At 27.7% G+C, this 20410-nt stretch overlaps 1 protein-coding gene across 3 annotated transcripts; it reads left to right on the top strand.

Moving 5' to 3' along the window:
- Window positions 1-8163: 8163 nt before the first annotated feature.
- LOC100205621 (activin receptor type-2A) lies at window positions 8164-20200 on the top strand. Of its 3 annotated transcripts, XM_065793124.1 has the most exons (7): window positions 8164-8285; window positions 10495-10562; window positions 10836-11198; window positions 12512-13197; window positions 14548-14686; window positions 15578-15708; window positions 19498-20200. In XM_065793124.1, exons 2-7 carry the CDS (start codon window positions 10496-10498, stop codon window positions 19672-19674), a joined length of 1563 nt encoding a protein of 520 aa, XP_065649196.1. In that variant the 5' UTR covers window positions 8164-8285; window position 10495; the 3' UTR covers window positions 19675-20200. The 3 variants fall into 3 exon arrangements, with proteins under 3 accessions (XP_065649196.1, XP_065649195.1, XP_065649197.1); XM_065793123.1 differs by lacking the exon at window positions 8164-8285 and having other exon boundaries at window positions 10433-10562; XM_065793125.1 differs by lacking the exon at window positions 8164-8285 and having other exon boundaries at window positions 10442-10562; window positions 10724-11198.
- The last annotated feature ends 210 nt before the right edge of the window (window positions 20201-20410 follow it).

The following is a 20410-nucleotide window of genomic DNA, read 5'->3' as shown; positions in this document are numbered from 1 at the left end:
ACTATGTTTTACATGTAGTAAACTTTTAATAGCAAGTGAAACTGTTGTTGTTGATCGTGGAATGAACACTTTGATTGATACAAGTGTTAAAAGAAGTGACGGGTTTTATGAATACCTAAAAGATATGAAGTCTGTGACGATTCATGTGGTGTGCCGTAAAAAGTATACTCGGAAGAGTACTATTGCTGCATTTAAAAGACAGCAAGATATAGATCAAGTCAGCACATCTAAAAACAGTCCACCTCGTACCAGAGCGCGCGTAAATGAACCACTTTGTGCGGCCGTGGCGCAGTGGTTAGAACGCTTGCTTTATAAGCAGGAGATCCAGGTTCAAAACGAGCTCTGGACATATTTTCGCGTCACGGTAAGGAAGGAGGCGTGAACTTCCTGGTTAAATGCATTTTCGCGGTGCTCTGTGACAAGACCGTTAGGACTTCTTGGGGCACCTAAAATTAAAAATAAAAAATAAAAAAAAAACTTTTTTGTTTAAAAAAATGTTGCTTATTTTGCGGCGATGAAGCAAACGAGGAGGCCGAGAAGAAGAAAGCGAAGAAAGTTCGGCGTAAAATTCATAAAGTTGCGACTCCTGAATTTAAAAAAATCAATTCTGAAGGTAGCATGGAGTCGTTCTGACGAGGAAGCAAAAAAGGTTACTGCACGCATTGAATATGAATTTGATTTAGTTGCTGCTGAGGCTAAATATCATAATACCTGTTATAATTCTTTCTTGAGACCAACCAATGGGTGTAAAATCGGTCGTCCCAAAGATGAATCTACAAATGTTGCGATGGAAGAAATATTTAAATATATTGAAAATAGCGATGACTGCAAGTTTTCATTAGAAGAACTAAAAAATATTTGCAAAAATCCACATTTAGATAACAGAACAATTAAGACACGATTAAAGTTGAAGTTCGGTAATAAAATTATTATCACTGAAAAACCGGGAAAATTAACGTTTATCTGTTGTTTTTTTTGACAATCATAGCAATATTCTTAATCAAGCTTGGTATGAGAAGAAAAGCCAAAATAAAGAAGAACAATTTCGAATTTTAAAAACTGCGGCAGCAATCATTCGAGAGGATATTCAATCATTGGTATTTGATAATACCAATTATCCCTCGCCTAGTCAAATGTTTGAAGATGATAACAGCGATATTCCAGAGTCATTGATTTATTTTTTAGAGAATAATTTAGATCGTTTATTTTGAAAAATAAACGATCTAAATTAGAACATTTAAAATTAGTTTGTACAAGTACCAGCTCAGCATTATGTCTGTTGTTAGGCCTAGGTCTTTTAAATCAAATTTGCAATTGGGTCTTTCAGTATTGTTCCATCGACGGTTTGGTACCAAACTTCTTATACAAATCTTTTAGTCTTTTGGTCTATGCACATCCCACAATAACACTTTGATGTTTGAGGCAGCAGCAGTTCTTCACCATCCGTCTTTTATCTTACCACCACAAACTGGCACATTTATTCAATACGTTGCGGACAATGCTGATATAAACGTAAATAGTTTAGATGGTAATAACTCGCTTCACATAATGGGTATAATTCAAATTGTTACTCCAAAAGGTTCAGTTTCACAAGAGGATCATATACCCCGAATAAAGAAAATCCCTTCTGAAAAAGATATTGCAGCAAAAACTCATGTACCAGTTCAAATCTATCAAAATAATGGTGTAGTCGGTTATTGTAAAATAAGTGTGCAAAATTTAGCTTATGAAAGTGAAGCACCCATATCTTTAATCTAAAAAGTTGAAGCAATATGGTTCTATGGTAAATGCAAGAATTTATCGTTACCCGGTTGGAATGGTTATATCGAACGTTTAACAAGTAGTATTCAGAATTTTTCTAAGTCTAAAATTTTATTCTTACCGTTTATTCACCAACCAGCAAGTAACTACAGTACTTTACACGACTTTACTTTGTGCTTTAGAAAACGCGAAACATTACGGCCACGAAGCATGCATTCTTACTTTCGATCAACCTCTGTATGAAAAAAGTTCGAGAAATTGTATCTACAGCACCTGATGGATCTGAATTATCAAAGATCATAATAAGACTTGGAGGATTTCATTTACTAATGTCATTTTTAGGATCAAATGGTTATATTATGCAAGGAAGTGGCATACAAGAGGCACTTTTGTTAATTTATGCACCTAAGTTGTTGGAAAAAATGCTCAATGGTCATGCTTACGCTAGAGCTGTTAGAGCCCATACATTACTTCAGCTCACTTTAGCTATAACAATTTCAAAAAATCTTGCTATTGATGAAGAGATGGTAGCAAATCTTAATATTACCATTACGAACGTTATAAATAACAACGTTTTATATAGTGATACTGAAAGTGGTAATGATAATGAAATGCGTAATGCATTACTTTATAAGTTCAATGAAAAACTAAAAGAATTTGAAAAACGAGGACCTACATCAAAACTATGGGTACAATCTCTTAATATGGTGTCGATTGCAAAAGAGTTTATCAAAGCTGAACGGATGGGAGATTGGCAAGGTTATTTGAACAGCATTAAAGAAATGCTTCCTTATTTCCACGCATCAGGACATTTTCCTTATGCTAAGTCTGCGCACTTATATCTACAGGATATGCTACAATTAGAGAAGTTAATGAACCAAAGTATTTATCAACGGTTTATCGAAGAATTTTTCCCTGTTAGACGTTCTGATAAACTCAATTGTGGTTCTTCAACAAATATGGTGATTGAGCAATCAATGATGAAATCAATGAAAACATATGGAGGTATTTCTCAAGGAAGAAGTACAAAAGAGAGTGTAATAAGTAAATGGGTTTATGGCATGCATGCAATGAACACTGTATGTGAAGGATTGGAAGATCTTGCTGATATTAAAACGTATACAACAGATCAGCATGTAGATGCAAGTGATTCACGAATAAAGAAAGATGATAAAGATATTGAAAAACTTCAGCAGTGGTTTTTATCACATGATCCTTTTCTTAAAATTAAAGAATTCATTTCAATTGGTAGTGGAATTGTTGGTGATAATAAAATCAACTGTCATAAAGCTCGTGAAGTTGGGATTGCTGATATGTCTAAAATGACAGGTGAAACATTTAATATCAAATTAAAACGCGCTGATAAAGTTCTTCGTCTTCTAACCATGAGTAGCACCATAAAAGTTCATGATGAGAAAGTACTTTTAGATTCAGTATTACTATTTCAACTTATGAGACATTTGAGGAAGAAATAAAAATTTTTTTTCGAGTATGAATTAGCCCCCTATTTTTTATCAATGTTTGATGAAACTAGAATGCGTAAAACACAGAAATCAGCTATTTACAATTGTTTCGAATCAATGGAAATTGAAATAGACAACACAAATGCTAGTTACATCATTGATGAAGGGTATTTATTACACCGCGTTGCGTCGGATCGAAAAGCAACCTTTAACGTTACTTTTGATAAATACATTCTGTACGTACATAGACATTTTAGTCATCGAGTGTCTATAGTAGTATTTGATGGTTATACTGATTATAAGAAAAACATTAAAGCTGCAGAACAGCGTCGTCGAACCACAAAAGTATCTTCTTCACCTGATGTCATTTTTGATCAATTTATGACAGTTCCAACAAACCAACAACAATTCCTTTCCAATACTCATAACAAGTCTCGCTTCATTTTTATGTTATGTGAAAGATTTACAGCTGCAAATATCATAGTGAAGCAAGTGGATAATGACGCTGATGTCCTTATAATTGAAACAGCCATAGAACAATCCAATGCAACAAATAATTCTATTGCTGTCCGTGAAGATGTTGGCTTATTAGTATTACTGACTGCACGTACTCCAATTGATAAGATTATTTACTTTTTAAAACCCGGGAAAGCTCATCAACCAACAGAAACATATTCAATAAAAAGTTTATCTGCTTATCCAAAATGTCAAAATCATATCTTATTTTTACATGCAGTTACTGGCTGCGATACTACAACAGCATTTTTCCGAAAGGGTAAAACAACCGCATTTAAGTTATTTGAAAAACGTGATTTAACTAAATGACCGAAATGTTTCAAAAGGTAGACTCTTTACCACAAGACATTGTTACAAACGGGGTTTGTTTTCTTCTTGCTCTATATGGAGCTTCAAATAAAATTGATTGCTTAGACAAGTATAGATACCTAACTTTTGTAAAAATACCCGGAACAATAAAAGAGTGCAGTTATCTTGTCTTCCTCCAACATCTGCTTCTTCAAGTCAACACTTGTATCGAGTATATTATCAAGTTCAAGTATGGCTAGGCAATCAACTGAACCCATCTGACTGAGGTTGAAGTATGGCTAGGCAATCAACTGAACCCATCTGAAGTATGGCTAAGTATGACTGAAGTATGGCTAGGCAATCAACTGAACCCATCTGACTGAGGAACCCATCTGACTGAGCAGCCGTGGCGCAGTGGATAGAGTTCTGGCTTAGAACCCAGAGGTCCTAGGTTCGACGCCAGCTCTAGCCCAACAAGCGACATTGGTACGGAAGGAGGCGTGAACTTCCTATTAAATGCTCTTCCGCGGTGCTCTGTGATAAGACCGTAAGGACTTCTGGGAGCACCTAAAATAACTACAAAAAAAAAAAAAAAAAAAAAAAAAAAGGTTGGAAATTAGTAAATAATACATTAGAGCCGGTTGACATTTTACTTCCACCAGCTCCGGAAAGATTTCTCAACACCATCTTCTGTAATTGCAAAAAGGGTTGTAGTGCAAAATGTAGCTGTAAAAAAGTCGGGTTATGTTCATTGGTGTATACTAATTGCCGAGGCCAGTCTTGCTCCAATGTTGAATCAAATTTAATAAATGATGATTTTGATGATATCAATGAGGAGACAATTGATGTATCTTTTTCACGTATCCAGTTTGAAAAAGAAGATTACTACGAAGAAGAAGAAAGCGAAGAAAATATTAATATATAATATATCACAATAATACGAATATATAATACATAATATGCATTTAATAATAAATAATATATGCAAATATTATGTATATATTATTTATATGTATATTAATTTCTTAATATTTATATTATATTATATGAATATTAATTTCGTAATTTCACAAGAATCGCAATGTCTTTTCTAGCAATATATTTTATATAAAATCGCATTATACTTAATATATTTTCGCTATATATTTTCTCGCAATATATTCTTGCAATATCTTCTCGCAATATATTTTCGCAAGCATTGCAATATCTCAGGAATTCTTATAAAAATGTATAAAGGCAATTTTATTAAATACTTTCATGATGTAATACTTTTGTTTGATCTTTATTATGATAAAACTTATTATCAATTGGAAAAAAAGAAAAAACTATTTTTTTTTACCTTTAACCTTTAATAACTTTTTTTGCAGATATGGGATTGGTGGGGACTTTTAATATTTTATTTGTAATAATATCCTAAAGGTATGTACCAATTTTCAGCTTTATGCGAATTATTGTAAATTGAAATGTTTATTTTGACCGGATTATCAGGTCAGATAGTGTTTTATTCGGTGTATGGGCGAAGGTTGGGTCAGGCGTTGACACCGACAACAACAAAATTTCGCAAATGGTGGACGCGCTTTTCTAACGGAGAAAAATCAGAAATAGCAGAGAAAGGGCATATAAAAAATTAAAAATCATTATCATAAAACAAATTAGTACTAATAAAAATATTTAAAAAAACAAAAAACAAACGCGTCAGCAAAACAATATAAAAACTAATAAAAGTTATCAAAAAGGAAGAAAATTTAAACTAAAGAAAAAAAGCTTTAAAATTAAATAAGGAAAAAGTGAACAAATAAAATAAAAGAGATGAAAATAAGAATTATAAAAATAATAGAATAAATTTTTTTGCTTGCTTTTACCACTTCTTTGTTGACGTTTTAATTTGTTGTCAATTGGTACTATTTTTTAGTTAAATAATATTTAAATATCCTTTCAGTTTTTTTTAGTATTCTTTAACGCTAAATTATATTTTTAATTCTATTTAAAAAATGTATTTTCTTTCAGTTTACAAATTTGTTATACATATAAAAAATAAAACACCATTTGTTTATAGAGTTAATATTAACAACATTATAATATATTATTGTTAATAAATTGTGTTATTATATTTCATGTGTTATTATATTTTATGTATTTCAATAATATTGTTAACAATATAATTTTTTAATACCAATTTACTAGTAAAGTTCTCCTCGTTAGAAGTGCATTCCCAACGAAACTGCAAGCAACCACTATTTAATCTAGAAGTTAACAGAGAATAAAGATTAATGTTAAAATAAGAAAATAATGGACAAACATGGAGATGCCAGAAAGTTCTTAAGCATTGATGTATTTGTAAAAAAGAGAAAAAGATATTACAGAGGAGAATCAGTTTAAGATTGGCTGCTTGTTCTAAGCAATTAAAAAGTTATGACTTATTGTCAAGACAGGAGTATATAGTTATGTTGTTGGCAAAAGAACCACTTTAGATGTAAGATTGTTATAAAGATCATTAATATTGATTAGAAACAGTGCATGACTAATGATAGAACTTTGTGGTTCCCAGATGTTATTAGAAATGAAAAAGAGTGTTGGCCTTCGAAGGCAACTTCAATCTGTGGTTAGAAATAAATGATTCAATAATCTCAAAAACTTTTCCAGGTGCACTATAAGCCTGCACTTTCTCAGTGCAAGTTTATAAAGAATACCAGTATCCCAGGCTTTATCAAAAGCCTCTGATATGTTAAGAGAAATACCAGAGAATAATTTATTAGACTCAAGATGAGATTTAAGAAATTTGTTAACTTAAGACTCAATGAGCTTTCTAACAATAAAGAGAAGACTGAGTTTATAATAAGTGTCTGTGTAGGGATGGGGGGGGGGGGTCAACATTTTTTTCAGAGTTTTTAAAATTTGGAACCACAGATGCTATTTCCCAGCAGCCAGGAAAAAATTCAGTTAGGGACTTAGATTTATTTAAGCACTTAGTTAAGAGAGTAATGAAAAAAGTTCTCAAAAACACTTTTGTAAGACTACGATAAGAATGTTGTCTGGACAACAGTAGTAGAGTTTAAGAGAGAAGTAACTTGATCAACGGAAGCTGCAGTGATTTGGATGTCCAACAATGAATTAGCCTGTTTCTTTGGAATGACAGGAAGAGTGTATTGATACATATTGTATGTATACGCAACTGGCTATTTGTACAAACTTCATGTGCATATACATGAAATGTGGCGGACATTTCGGCACCCCCCTTTAGTAAGTTCATAAAAATTGCTTATACGAAACGAGTATTGTTAAAAACCATACCCTAACCAAACCCCAACCCTGAAACTTAGGGTTAGGCTCCAGTTTGGTTTAGGTTCGGCTCAAGTTTTGGTTTGGGTATGGCTTTCAATAAAATAAACTTTATTTTTGGGTTTAGGGTTAGAGTATAATTTTCAATAAATGTTTTGCGTAAAACGTGATTCATTTTTTACAGACTTCTAAAGGGGGTGCCTAAAATACACGTCCGTCTAAAATGTGTAATTGATAATTTTCATACCATATATATTTTTTTAGTTTTTGTACAAACATTGACTGACTTAAATAGAGGCAATATGCATGAATTGTACATACATCAGGGAAGAGGTTAGGGTTGGCAGTAAGATTGCCTGCCCAAACCCAAACCCTGATTTAGAGTATGTACGCATTTTGTATATTCTGCATATTTAAGTCAGTTGATGTATGTACGCACTTCAGATGTTCTCCCTTTTTAAGTCAGTTAATATATTTACAAAAATAAAAAGATAGATATTGTGCATATAAATAGCTGGTTGCACATATTGCAGTATGCATAAATAGCTGCATCCCAACTTACTTATAAAACTTATAATTGTTAAATTTTTGCTGTTAATTTATTATTATTATTGATATTATTTCATGGTAATTACTTAAGATTAGTTGCAAACCATTTGTAAATGACTTTAGCTGTAAAATCTTCTGTCTAATAAAATGATCAATTTGTTTAATGATAAACACAAGTTAAATTATTACTTATATAATTAAATTGGTTTCAAGTGTTTTTTATTTGTAAAGAAACATTTAAAATGGTTGCAAACGAGTGCTGAATTTGATGTTTTTGACAGTGATTGACAAAATCAGAAAACAATGTATAAAACACTTATATTTATTAAAGATAGAATCAATGTTTATTTCAGGCTTAAAAAGTAGTTAGCCATAACTAAAGTTGTTTGTACCTAGCGATGTTATAAACTTCTAGCAGACTATTCGCTAGTAAGTAAACTTTTGATTTTAATTCTTTTAGACTAAAACCTGTGTGAAAATTTTAGGTTTTAACTTTAGTAAACATATTTAAACACTATAAAAAAAACACTATATTTTATCACTATAAAAACAATTAAGTAGTTCAACAGTTTACAGATCTAGATAATTATTTTATTATTATTATTTTTTTGTCTTCAACAAGCTGTTTCTCCTTTTGTAGGTTCATCAGGAAATATTTCACAGGAAGTTGGTAGCTAATAAAAAATATTTAAATTTTATATTAAACTGGTCTATTCTAAAAACTGTGCCTGCTTATAATAATTTTTCCAAAAAACATATATTCGCAAGAAATTTTGAAATTATTACTCATATGGATCAAGAAAGTTTACTAAACAAAAAATCTAAATGCAGGAACGAAAATAAATACCTTTTAAAAAATTATAAAAACAAATGACCAAACTAAAGTTATCCTAATTCTAAAGAATTTTTTTTTAAACTAATTTTTTAATTTAATGTAGTTATTGTAGCTTCCTAGTTGCAAAACAGCAACAGTTGTTATATAATTAATTATAACAATACCTAACTTCCTGTGCAGTAGTTTTTTTTATAATTTGGAATTTTTTGATATTTAGACATTCTTCCTGATGAATCTACACAAGGAGAAACAGACTGTCAAAGACAAAATTAAATGAGTGTTTTTATTAATTTATTATTGTTCTTTAAGAACATTGAGCACTCTATTTGTAGAATACACTAATATATATATATATATATATATATATATATATATATATATATATATATATATATATATATATATATATATATATATTTATACTGGAATCAACAGTGGTATTTGTTGCTCAGATTCCTTCAACGAAAAAGTTTTAAAACTCACTACATGTATATATCTGTGTGTGTGTGTGTGTGTGTGTGTGTGTGTGTGTGTGTGTGTGTGTGTGTGTGTGTGTGTGTATAATATATATATATATATATATATATATATATATATATATATATATATATATATATATATATATATATATATATATATATATATATTTATATGTGTGTGTGTGTGTGTGTGTGTGTGTGTGTGTGTGTGTGTGTGTGTGTGTGTGTGTGTGTGTGTGCAATATAAAAATAGAGTGCTCAATGTTCTTAAGGAGCAGAACAATAATAAATTAGTAAAAACACTTATCTAAAGACTTTAATTTTTACCATAAACTTTATGTTTCTAAAAAAAATATATAAAGGACTGGAAAAAATTAAAAAACTTTCGAAAGTTTTTATTTTATTTGATAGACTGCCTGCCCAAACAAGAACCCTTAGCTGATAAACTAGCACTCCTTGCATATTCTACCTGTTTTTCAGTAAATGTCACACTATATATATATATATATATATATATATATATATATATATATATATATATATATATATATATATATATATATATATATATATATATATATATATATATAAATTAGTAAAAAACACTTATCTAACTTTTATCTTCGACTTGAAGTTTCACCATTGCTGGATCATCAGGAAGAGTTACTAAATCTCAAAAAAAATTCAATTTTTGAGATTTAGTAACTCTTCCTGATGATCCAGCAATGGTGAAACTTCAAGTCGAAGATAAAAGTTAGATAAGTGTTTTTTACTAATTTATTATTGCTCTGTTCTTTAAGAACATTGAGCACTCTATTTGTAAAATACACTAACATAATTTACATATATATATATATATATATATATATATATATATATATATATATATATATATATATATATATATATATATATATATATATATATATATATATATTTTATTAATTATCGTTACATGTTCTAATAGAGACTTTTAATTTAAACTTTAGATGACTAGTATTGAAACGTGTTTTATAATAAAGAATTGGTTTAATTTAAAAAAATATTTTCAGTTAGCGAGGCAACAAATATTGTATTTTGTTAGTTAGGTATTTAATATATATAGATATATTAAAGTTTAGCAAAGCTTTAATATTATTACTTTTACTATTATTATTTTTTAAATTACTATTATTGTTATTATTATCATTATATTAATGATAATAATAACAATAAGATATTCCTAAAATATCTTTGGTTTGATATTTCTGAAAAAATACAATTTTTTTTTTAGCTAATAGTTGTTTATAATAGATGTCTTGGTATTTGTTAAAAAAAATTTTAGAATGTGTGGTTGTTTCTTCAAGAGTTGGGCGGTGTACTATATTTTAACTGTCTACATTAATAGATTTGGTAAGATTTTTTTTTTTTTTTTTTGTAAAATGTATTCTTACTATATAAATATAATAGTAAATGTATTGAGTTTATGTTTAAATGTTTAGATAATTTTACTTCACCCTTATTACTTTTTTTTTTAATTATTATTTGTATTATTATTATTTCATTTTTTTCAGGGGCATGGTGGAGAAAAACTTAGTAGTACTTGTTTATTAAGCAAGTGCTCTACAGCTATACCATTATTACTTGTTTATTTACTTATAAATAAATGTTATTATGATTTTTTAGCATTGTTGGAGACTCGAATTAATTATTGCATTCATATGGATTCTGAAAATAAAAGTGCTGATTGTACTCACCCTTTAAATTGTACTGTGACAGAACCTTGCGAAGATGAAAAAGCACCTTGTTTTACATTGTATATTCAAAATCTTTCTGCCACTAATGAAACTTTATTGCCACATTCCTCAGGATGCTGGCATCAAGATGACACTCATGTTGTCTTAAAAGATGAATGTTACCTTGAACACCAAACAACAATGCAAAATTTCATTACATATATTTGTCTATGTACTGGACATCTTTGCAATAAAAATGTAATTTTTAACCAGACTGTAATGGTGACCAAGCCCCCTATTGAGATGGCAACAAGTAACATATTTTGTTGCATCCTTTTATTTAAATTGCGATTTTTTATTACGCTATTTTGTTTTATTTTAGAGTTGAATATTTGGGATACCCAATGATTACCTTGATTTTTAGAAGCTCGTCTTGATTCTAAGTTTGGATACTGAGACACCTTTAGTCCAAAATTAGAACATTTTAAGAAAATAACATTTTTAAAATCAGGAAGAGCTTATGAAAATTAGGATAGTTTGTATGTATATAGTTTTGTAGTATGTATAGTGACATTGATGGGATTATCTTTTTCCTGTTATTTTTTTAAAATTTTACTTTTTCCAGTAAAATCTTAAAAAAATCACAGAAAAAGTAGATTTCTAGAAATAATTTGAAATATTTTTTTTGTCATCCAATAAGTAAGACAGTAAAGGTATTGTACATCATATAATCTATGCTATATTTAATTAGGTTGAACATTATATGTTTGCGTGTACAACTAATTTTTCCTTATTTGTACGCGTATATTTATTATTTTGACTATTTTACCTAAAAATATAGTTTAATTTATTTTAATAATTTTTTATATTAATTTATATACTCTGTTTTAGTAAGATTGAAATACTTTTCTTTTATATAAAAAAATTTCTGCTAAAACCTAAACCCTCAGTTGATGTATGTACACTCCACTGCGCCTATCCCCATATAAAGTCAGTCAATGTATGTACACTCCGCTGTAACCACAATTTTAATAGTTGGTTTATTACATATTGATGCACATATTCTATGAAACTTTTACACAAAAAAAAGATAAACAACAATAGTAGTTGAAAAATATTAAACTACTTTGAGATTAAATTAAAAAAAAAAACAACTTCTTTATAGAGGATTTGAAAAAGTTAAAAAAAACAAACAACTTCTCTATGGAGGACTCAAACTTGCAACTATATCCTGTGGCGCCTCTTTACCACTGTTAACACTATGTCACTATTTTACTAATTTGAAAAATTAAAGTATTTAAACAATTTTTGCGTGGATATTATGTTAAGATTATTTGCATAATGTTAATAATATCTTTTTTTAAATAATAATTTATAATAACACATTAAATAATATAACAAGTTGTGCATAAAAATAATGAATTTCTTTTCAAATATATGAGATATTCTTAGTCACACATTTTTATTTTTGGAAATTTTTTCGGATATTTCTTAAAAATATTTTCCAAATAATTTTTGGAAAAAATTTTCCAGATTTTCAAAATATGACCAGGATAGTCCCTGATCTAGGCACTATACATACTACAAAAAAAATTGTTATACAAATACTAAATATTTTTGTTTCAGTGCTACAGACTTTAAAACAGTTAAAAAAACCTCCTTACAACTATAGCAAGTTTTTATACATTGTTGTTCCGTGTTTTGGTGTGATCACTATAGTTGGCATTTTGGTTTACATGTGGCGAAAGAATAAAATTATAAATGAAGCACATTTACCTTTAATAGGTTTACCACCTCCTCCTAGCCCTCCTATCATATCTAAACATATTGATCTACATGAAATAATATCACATGGACAGTATGGCCATGTATGGAAAGCACTATATGAAAATAAATTAGTGGCTGTTAAAATGATGCTTGCTAGTGAAAAAGATTCTTGGGAAACTGAAAGAAAAATTTATTCAAATTATATTTTACACCATGAAAATATTCTAAACTTTCATGCTGCTGAAAAGAGACTTGAAAATAATTATATTCAATATTGGATTATAACTGAGTTTCACCAACATGGATCTCTAACAGATTTTTTAACTTTTAATATTATTGATTTAAAAACATTAATTAACTTATCTTTAAGTATTGCAAATGGCCTCACTTACTTGCATGAAAATATGAAAAAACCTTCGATTGCTCATAGAGACTTTAAAAGTCGTAATGTGTTAGTGAAAGATAATTTCACTTGTTGCATAAGTGATTTTGGATCTTCATTTGCATTTGATGACAATGCTGATAAAGAAAAAGCTAAGTTTCAGGTAATTTTAATAATATTCATAGTATATTGCATTTGTATTTTTGTTAACCTGGTAATTTTTTTTTCTTTCATTATCTTTACCTAGGTTAAGATAATGAAAGAAAAAAAGGAAATGCTAGTTATGTTATAAGTCTTACATAACAGATAGTAAGCCTGGGTTATTATTATTAAGTAATAACCCATGTTTGCTTCTATGTTGTTTAATAAATAAATTTTCTTTTTTTTAAAAAAAATTTCTTGTTGATTCAGCCTGTTTATTTGCAGGTAGCATTAAGTTATATATTTGATAATACAGTTATTTTTACTAACTACATACTGTCCTCTAAACAGGCTTTGTAACTCTGCTAGAAATAATGTGTAACACTGTTTTCACTTAATATTTACTGGCAGTGATGCAAATTAGTACTAAGTTGTATACATGCATATATTTTATTGTTTTCGTTTTATAGTACTAAGTTGTATACATGCATATATTTTATTGTTTTCGTTTTATAGTTTAAGATAACAATAAATCACCAATGGTTAATTAGTTTTGGCAAAAATGATATTTTGACTTCTCAAAAACAATTCTGGCAAATCTTATTTATACGGCAAGATTTGTCTGTCAAACTCATGTATGGTTTCATATGGGATTTTTAAAATCTTTATGTATTTTTTAAGTAAAAGCAACACAAAGTACATATGTCACTTTAAAAACTATATTTATAGTTACTCGCAAAATGACTAATAAAGTAGTCAAAAGAGTTATTTCATTCAATTATTTTAACATTAAAAAACAATATTTCAGTAAATTTTCTTTAATTTACTTAACTGTAAGTGTTAATTTTGATGGAAAATTTAAAATTTTAGTAGATAAAATTTAATATATAAATAAAATTGTTCAAATGAAAGCAGTGGCTGAAAAAGAAACTTATTATAAGGGGAAAAAAAAAGAGCTTTTACGTGAATAAGATTAAAAGTAATGTATTTTTTTAATTATTATTATTATTAGGGATATAAATATTTTAATTTATTTGAATAAGAATTATTTTTATTTTAAAAATTATTTAAATTATTAATATCAAAAGAGTTGTTTTTATGCAAATAAGTTATGCAAATTAATGCATAGAATTTTTTTAAAATTTGATTGTCAATAAAACAATTTTTTTGTTTACTTTTTTTTCTTCTTCAATTGAATGACAACCTTAGATTTTTTATTGTGAAAAATTGCAAAAACATTTTTTGTCAAAAACGCACTCAATTTTCATACAATATAAAAGATATAGTTTTTTATTTTATTTTTGCTGAGCATTAAGATTTCAGAAATTTAGCGAGTTATACATTCAGAAATTTATATGAACAATTTACATAGGTTGGAACTAAACGATATATGGCTCCTGAAGTTTTGGAAGGAGCGATTGCATTTCGTACTGAGGCCTTTCTATGTATAGACATATATGCCCTAGGCCTGGTGTTATGGGAGATTTTATCAAGATGTGGTGAAACACAAGGTTTGATTCTTTTTTTCAAATCAAAAAAATTTTTTGAGCTATTTTGTTCTACTATTAGTTTGACTTAAGTGTTTAATTAATCAAAAATTGACTTTCAAATGAATTAGACTGTGATAGTAATTATTGGCATTTTTTTTAAATATTATTGTTACGATTGATAATTGTGCTTTCATTGTGATTATTGACACTTTTAATGTTGTTGTTATGATTTTCAATTGTACAGCCATTCTGAATATTGAAAATTTTACTGTTGTTGCTATCAATGACATTTGTGCTGTCATTGTGTTTATTAGCATTTTTACTGTCATCATTATCATTGATAATTTTGATCATCAGGTTTGGGGTCAAATACAAATATGTTAATCTTAGATTTCCGTATACAAATTCAAATGCAAATATATGCAATCAACATTTTTGAAGCACAAAATGCAATGTTTGTACATTCGAAATATAATATACAAAATGTAATGTTTGTACAAATACAAAATGTAACATTTATTTTCAAGACAAGACTGATAAAATTGTCTACTAAATAGAAGAATAAAAACAAGTCTTCTAACAAATATCCATTAAAAAAATTTAACTTATTTTAGTGTTAAAAATGAAAAAAAAAAATTCATGTTTTTTTTTTAACTAAACACTCGAAAACCTAAATTATGGAATTGCAAATACATTTCAATCAAATACAAATATTTAAAAAAATTTCAAATGAAATACACATACAAATATGCCAAATTAGTCTATTTATACCAAATACAAATTCAAATACGTATAATTTGATCCCAACCCAGGTAATCATTGTTTTATACTTGATTTCTAATACTTCTTTGTTCATAAAATTCATGATTTTTGTTAGTGCTTTTTTAAATGTTTTTATATTTTTTTCTTTAGCACCAATTGGTAACTATCAAGCACCATATGAAAATATTGTGGGATTGCATCCTTCCATAAGTGATATGGTGGAGTGTGTTTGTGAACGTAAACTAAGGCCGACTATTTTACCAGAGTGGACAGAGCATCCGGTGACTATTAATTTATAATTATTATAAATAAATATAAGTTATTATAAATAAATATTATATAATAACTTACCATTATTCATCTTATTAGCTTAAAAATAAACTCTTTATTGACATACAATATGTATGTATGCAGCCTTCGGAATTAAGGTCGGCATTCGGGAATTCCGACCTAACTGTTGACCTAAAACTACTTAAGATCAGCAATAATATGATGATCTCGTTTCATTGTTTTATGGTCTTTCGTGAGGCTGTTTTAAAACCTTTGTGTCAAATTTTTTTTGTTGATCTCTAATATTTTAAGGTCAGCAAAAAATTATCAACCGAAGTTTTCCTAATTCCCAGCGCTGTGTATTTATCCCAGCGCTGTGTATGTATAGGTGCTATTCTAATAGAAAAATTTGGGTGGTGGTGCCCCTGTGCTGGCACCTGCCATAAAGAAAATTGGTAGGTATTGCCGTATGTAGGCATTTTTTCCTAAAAAACCAATATTTGCAGTATTAAAAAAAAAATCCTCAATTTCTGAATTTGGGCAGCGCCCAAATATGTTCAATGCTGTCAAAAAAGAGTCTAGAATAGTCCTTGATGTATATGTATGTATGTATGTATGTATGTATGTATGTATGTATGTATGTATGTATGTATGTATGTATGTATGTATGTATGTATGTAATATGTAAATTATGCTTTACTTGACATTATTGTATGTACAAATTTTGTATGTATATATAAAAATTATGTCTTACATGTTAAATACTGTTCGTTAATTATGTAATTTTGGATGTCCAAAAAAAGCACTTGATTTTTTCTGGTTTTTAGATTATTGTTGTTATATTTAAAATAGAAAAGCCAGGATTTTGCACTATGTTTATTTTTAACCAGATTTAAAATGATTTTTTAAAAGGCTAATTACATTCCAGTTAGTGAATCTTTTATGTCGTAAACCAGAATAAAGTCTCTTGTTCGACAAAGTTTTGCAGAGAAAAAAATATGTTGTAGAAACAATTTTGTTTTTTGCTTTTAATTTGATAAATTTAAATAACTATTAACTTTTTTTCTGCTTTATCTACGAAATGAACACAGCTTAAGATAAGAAATGTTTCATTTCAATTAAATTTTTTTGTTGTCATTAAACTTCTTGTTGCATTGATTAAAAATTTAATTTTTTGTGTTTGAGTAAAAAACAAAAAAAAACAGTTTTTTAAAATAAAAACAGTTTTTTAAAATAAGAATAAATAACTTTGTTGATAATATAGTTCTTTGAAAATCACTATGAAACAAAATATAAACTATAAAAAAAAAATGAAAGCTATGAAACATAGATGAGTTTTTCCTTAAAATTCCCAGAATTCCAGAATTTCACTTAAAACTCCTTTCATTTTTCAGAAATTTCTGGATGTTTTTTGTTATTAATTACAAAAAAATTATAAATTTTTAAATACGACAGCATTTGTATTTAAACAAATATGTTTTCTATAATTGAAATTTCACGAGATTGATTTTTCGTAACAAGTTTTTTCTTTCTTTTTTTTCTTTTTAATTCATTCAAATTAACCTTTTCGAATATTTCTTTTTGTAAAAAGTTAAATAACCTAAATTCCGTTTTAAAAGTTTACAAAAGTTTTTTTTGTCAATACGATCAAGAAAAAAAAATTATAAAATGGAAGTTAAGAGTTTATTTGACATTTCTAAAAATTTTTTGTCAAATCACAGGTGTCACATACAACACTCCAAAGCAAAGAGTTTCTCATTGGTGGTTGTCTGTTTTAGATTGTGCTCAACCTATGCTTGAGATGATGCCTGCTTTCACCTTAATTTATTCTACTTGGTTATCAAAACAGGACATCTCTCTGTATAAAGATCAAAGTAACAAAATTTTAAAGAGGTTATCAAATGAAAGTAAAAAACTAATAGAAAAAATTAAATGCAAAATGCAGCAGAAAAAGCTAACAAAACAAGTTGCAGAAAGAAAAGCTAGGATTGTTAAAAGTTTATTTTTCCGATGCAATGAAATCTTACTTTATATTAATTTGTATGTTGAAATTCTTCCTATTTAAATCATTTATTTTAACTTTTGAACAAAAAGAACCTTTATGACAAGCAAATTGAACTGGTGAAAACAATTTTAACTTGTTTTATTAAGCAAAAAATAATAAAAAATATAACAGGAACAAAGTTAAAATTTTTAAACCTAAAAGGTAAAAAAATGTATCGCCATTCGAATTGTCAAGAATAGTTATTTGAAATCCTGACTTCAAATCATTGTTTTTTAAGACCTTGCTAAAAGCCTACCATGAATCATCAGTTTACTTACTTAATAAATTTCTTTTTAGTATGCCTCTCTACGATCCACCCTATGTCTCAAGTTCACGAAATTACAGAGAGAATGCTAAAAAAACTCCCAACTTTCTTTCCTACTGTAGATATAAATAAAGTAGTATTTTATCAAGAAGTTATGAAACTTCCGGTAGATATAGCACTTCCACCCGTATTTGCTGATGGATGCCCATACTCTTGACTATTGGTGGGCAGATGTTTTTAAGCGTAAAAAATATTTAGAGCATAGTAAAGTTATCAAGGTATGTCTAAGTATATTCAGTAGTCCTTACGTTGAGCAATCATATAGCACGATGAAAACTATAGTTCACAAAAAGACAAATTGTCTTTATACTTCAATGTACTCAGCTATAGCTTCAGTTAAGTATCAATTATTAGCAAATAAGGCCACAACACTAGGATAATTTAAATAACAAAAGATATTACATGACCCAGTTAACAAAAACATCTGTGGCCATTTGCAAACTGCAAGCAAATGCTATTTTAAAAAAATGGAATTCCATCTGAAAAACAGAAAAGTTGAAGAAGGTTTTTATAATATAAATTTAATGCGAAAAAAAAAGATCACCTCACATGAATGGTGCAAAACAGTTAAAGAATCTATTAATGATCATGCAAAAAAGTCCAGAAAAAGAAAAGCTGATGAATGTTTTGCAGCAGAAAGGTATAAGAATAAAAAGTATTAATTTCTAAACCATTGTCTGACGTTTTATATTTAAAAAGTAAATAAATTATTACACTTTGCAGATTGTTTACGGTAAAACTGAGATATTATATTTGATTTTAGAGAATTTTAGAGAAACATAATTTATCAACAGTTTTTAGTTACTATATTTATCCCTTTACCAACGTTCCACAGTATACCCACATACCTTCGTCAATTTGTTGATTGTATAATTTTCCACCATTTTCCTGAATTTTTATTAAAATAATTTTCCGGGATTTTCATAGAAAAAAAATTCCGTTATTTTCATCAAGTCAAATACTCATCTATGAATGAATTAAAATATAATTAGATAAGTGTTGCAAAAAAAAGATTTTTTAATTAAATTCTTATAAAAAAGTTTAAAATAAGTGTATTTTATTTTGATTTGTCTTTTAAATTTTTATTTGGTTTTGTCATTAATAAATTGATTAATAATATTATTAATAAATTCAAAACTCAAATTCAACATTACATACATTAAAGACATTATTTATTAAATAAAATAAAAAGACTTAGTCATACATTATTAAGTGAATGATTGTAACTTTTATTAAAATTACATTGAATTTGTATAACAGTGCAAAAATTTAACCATATTCATTTTTCTTGGGTAATTCCCTGACCCATAAAAGAAATTAGGTTCTTTTATTCAGGTTGAAGCATGTATTGTTTATATACTATAAATAGATAATTAGTTTATTCTATTTTTGAAAATTTATTGTTAATCAGTATTGTTAATTTTTCTTTAGATTTTAAAAGAGTTTTGTGAAACAATTGAGGAGTGTTGGGAGATGGAGGCTGATGCTCGCTTATCTGCTTGGTGTGTTTATGAGCGTCTTGTTGAACAAGCTCGTAACTTAGAAAATCATCTGAACAATGATGATATCTCTCAATACAAGTTTTGTGATAGCAGTTATTCATGTTAAAAATCTGCATTTGCCTATATTCTACGTGTTTTATTAAATTAGATGCTGTATATACGCTGCATAATTTATTAATCTTGGTTTTACCTACATGCTATGTAATTTATTAGAGTATCTACCTGGTTGAGTACCTACTTGGTTTTACCTACATGCTATGTAATTTATTAGAATCTTGAAGTATATGCTTTTTTAATTCTGCATAATTTGTTAAAGTCTTAACAAATTAAAATTAACTAAATGGTTCCTAAATGCTACATAAATTAAAGTTTTAAGCTAAATCCTTTTGAAATTTTATATTTATTAGAGTTTTAAATTTGGTGCTACATAATGAATGATAAAAGCTTATCTTAGAAGCCACTTGAAATTAATTATGAATTATGTAGTACATAAATCTTTTTTATGCATGGCACTCACTCAGTTGTTTTTTTTTTATGTATTTTTTTTTATGATAATTGTATAATAATCATAATTTATTAAGCTTTTTTTGTTTGTATTGACAATGCTTACTATAAATATAACAATAAAATGATTATATGTTTTTTTAAGGGGGTTTAAATTTTTATTATTACCTTTAAGAACATTATAATGTTTGAACATTTTTCAAAATATTAATTTTATATAATGTTAATTCAAAAGTAATTCTATATTTTTTGATTTATCATTATAAACTATAAAATATTTATCATTAAAACATTCCAATTAATAAATTATAAATGTTATTGTTTTCATTTTTTTAAGT

This window comes from Hydra vulgaris, chromosome 03, assembly GCF_038396675.1.
Source record: "Hydra vulgaris chromosome 03, alternate assembly HydraT2T_AEP".
Taxonomy (NCBI): domain Eukaryota; kingdom Metazoa; phylum Cnidaria; class Hydrozoa; order Anthoathecata; family Hydridae; genus Hydra; species Hydra vulgaris.
This window is presented reverse-complemented; position numbering and strand designations above follow the sequence as displayed.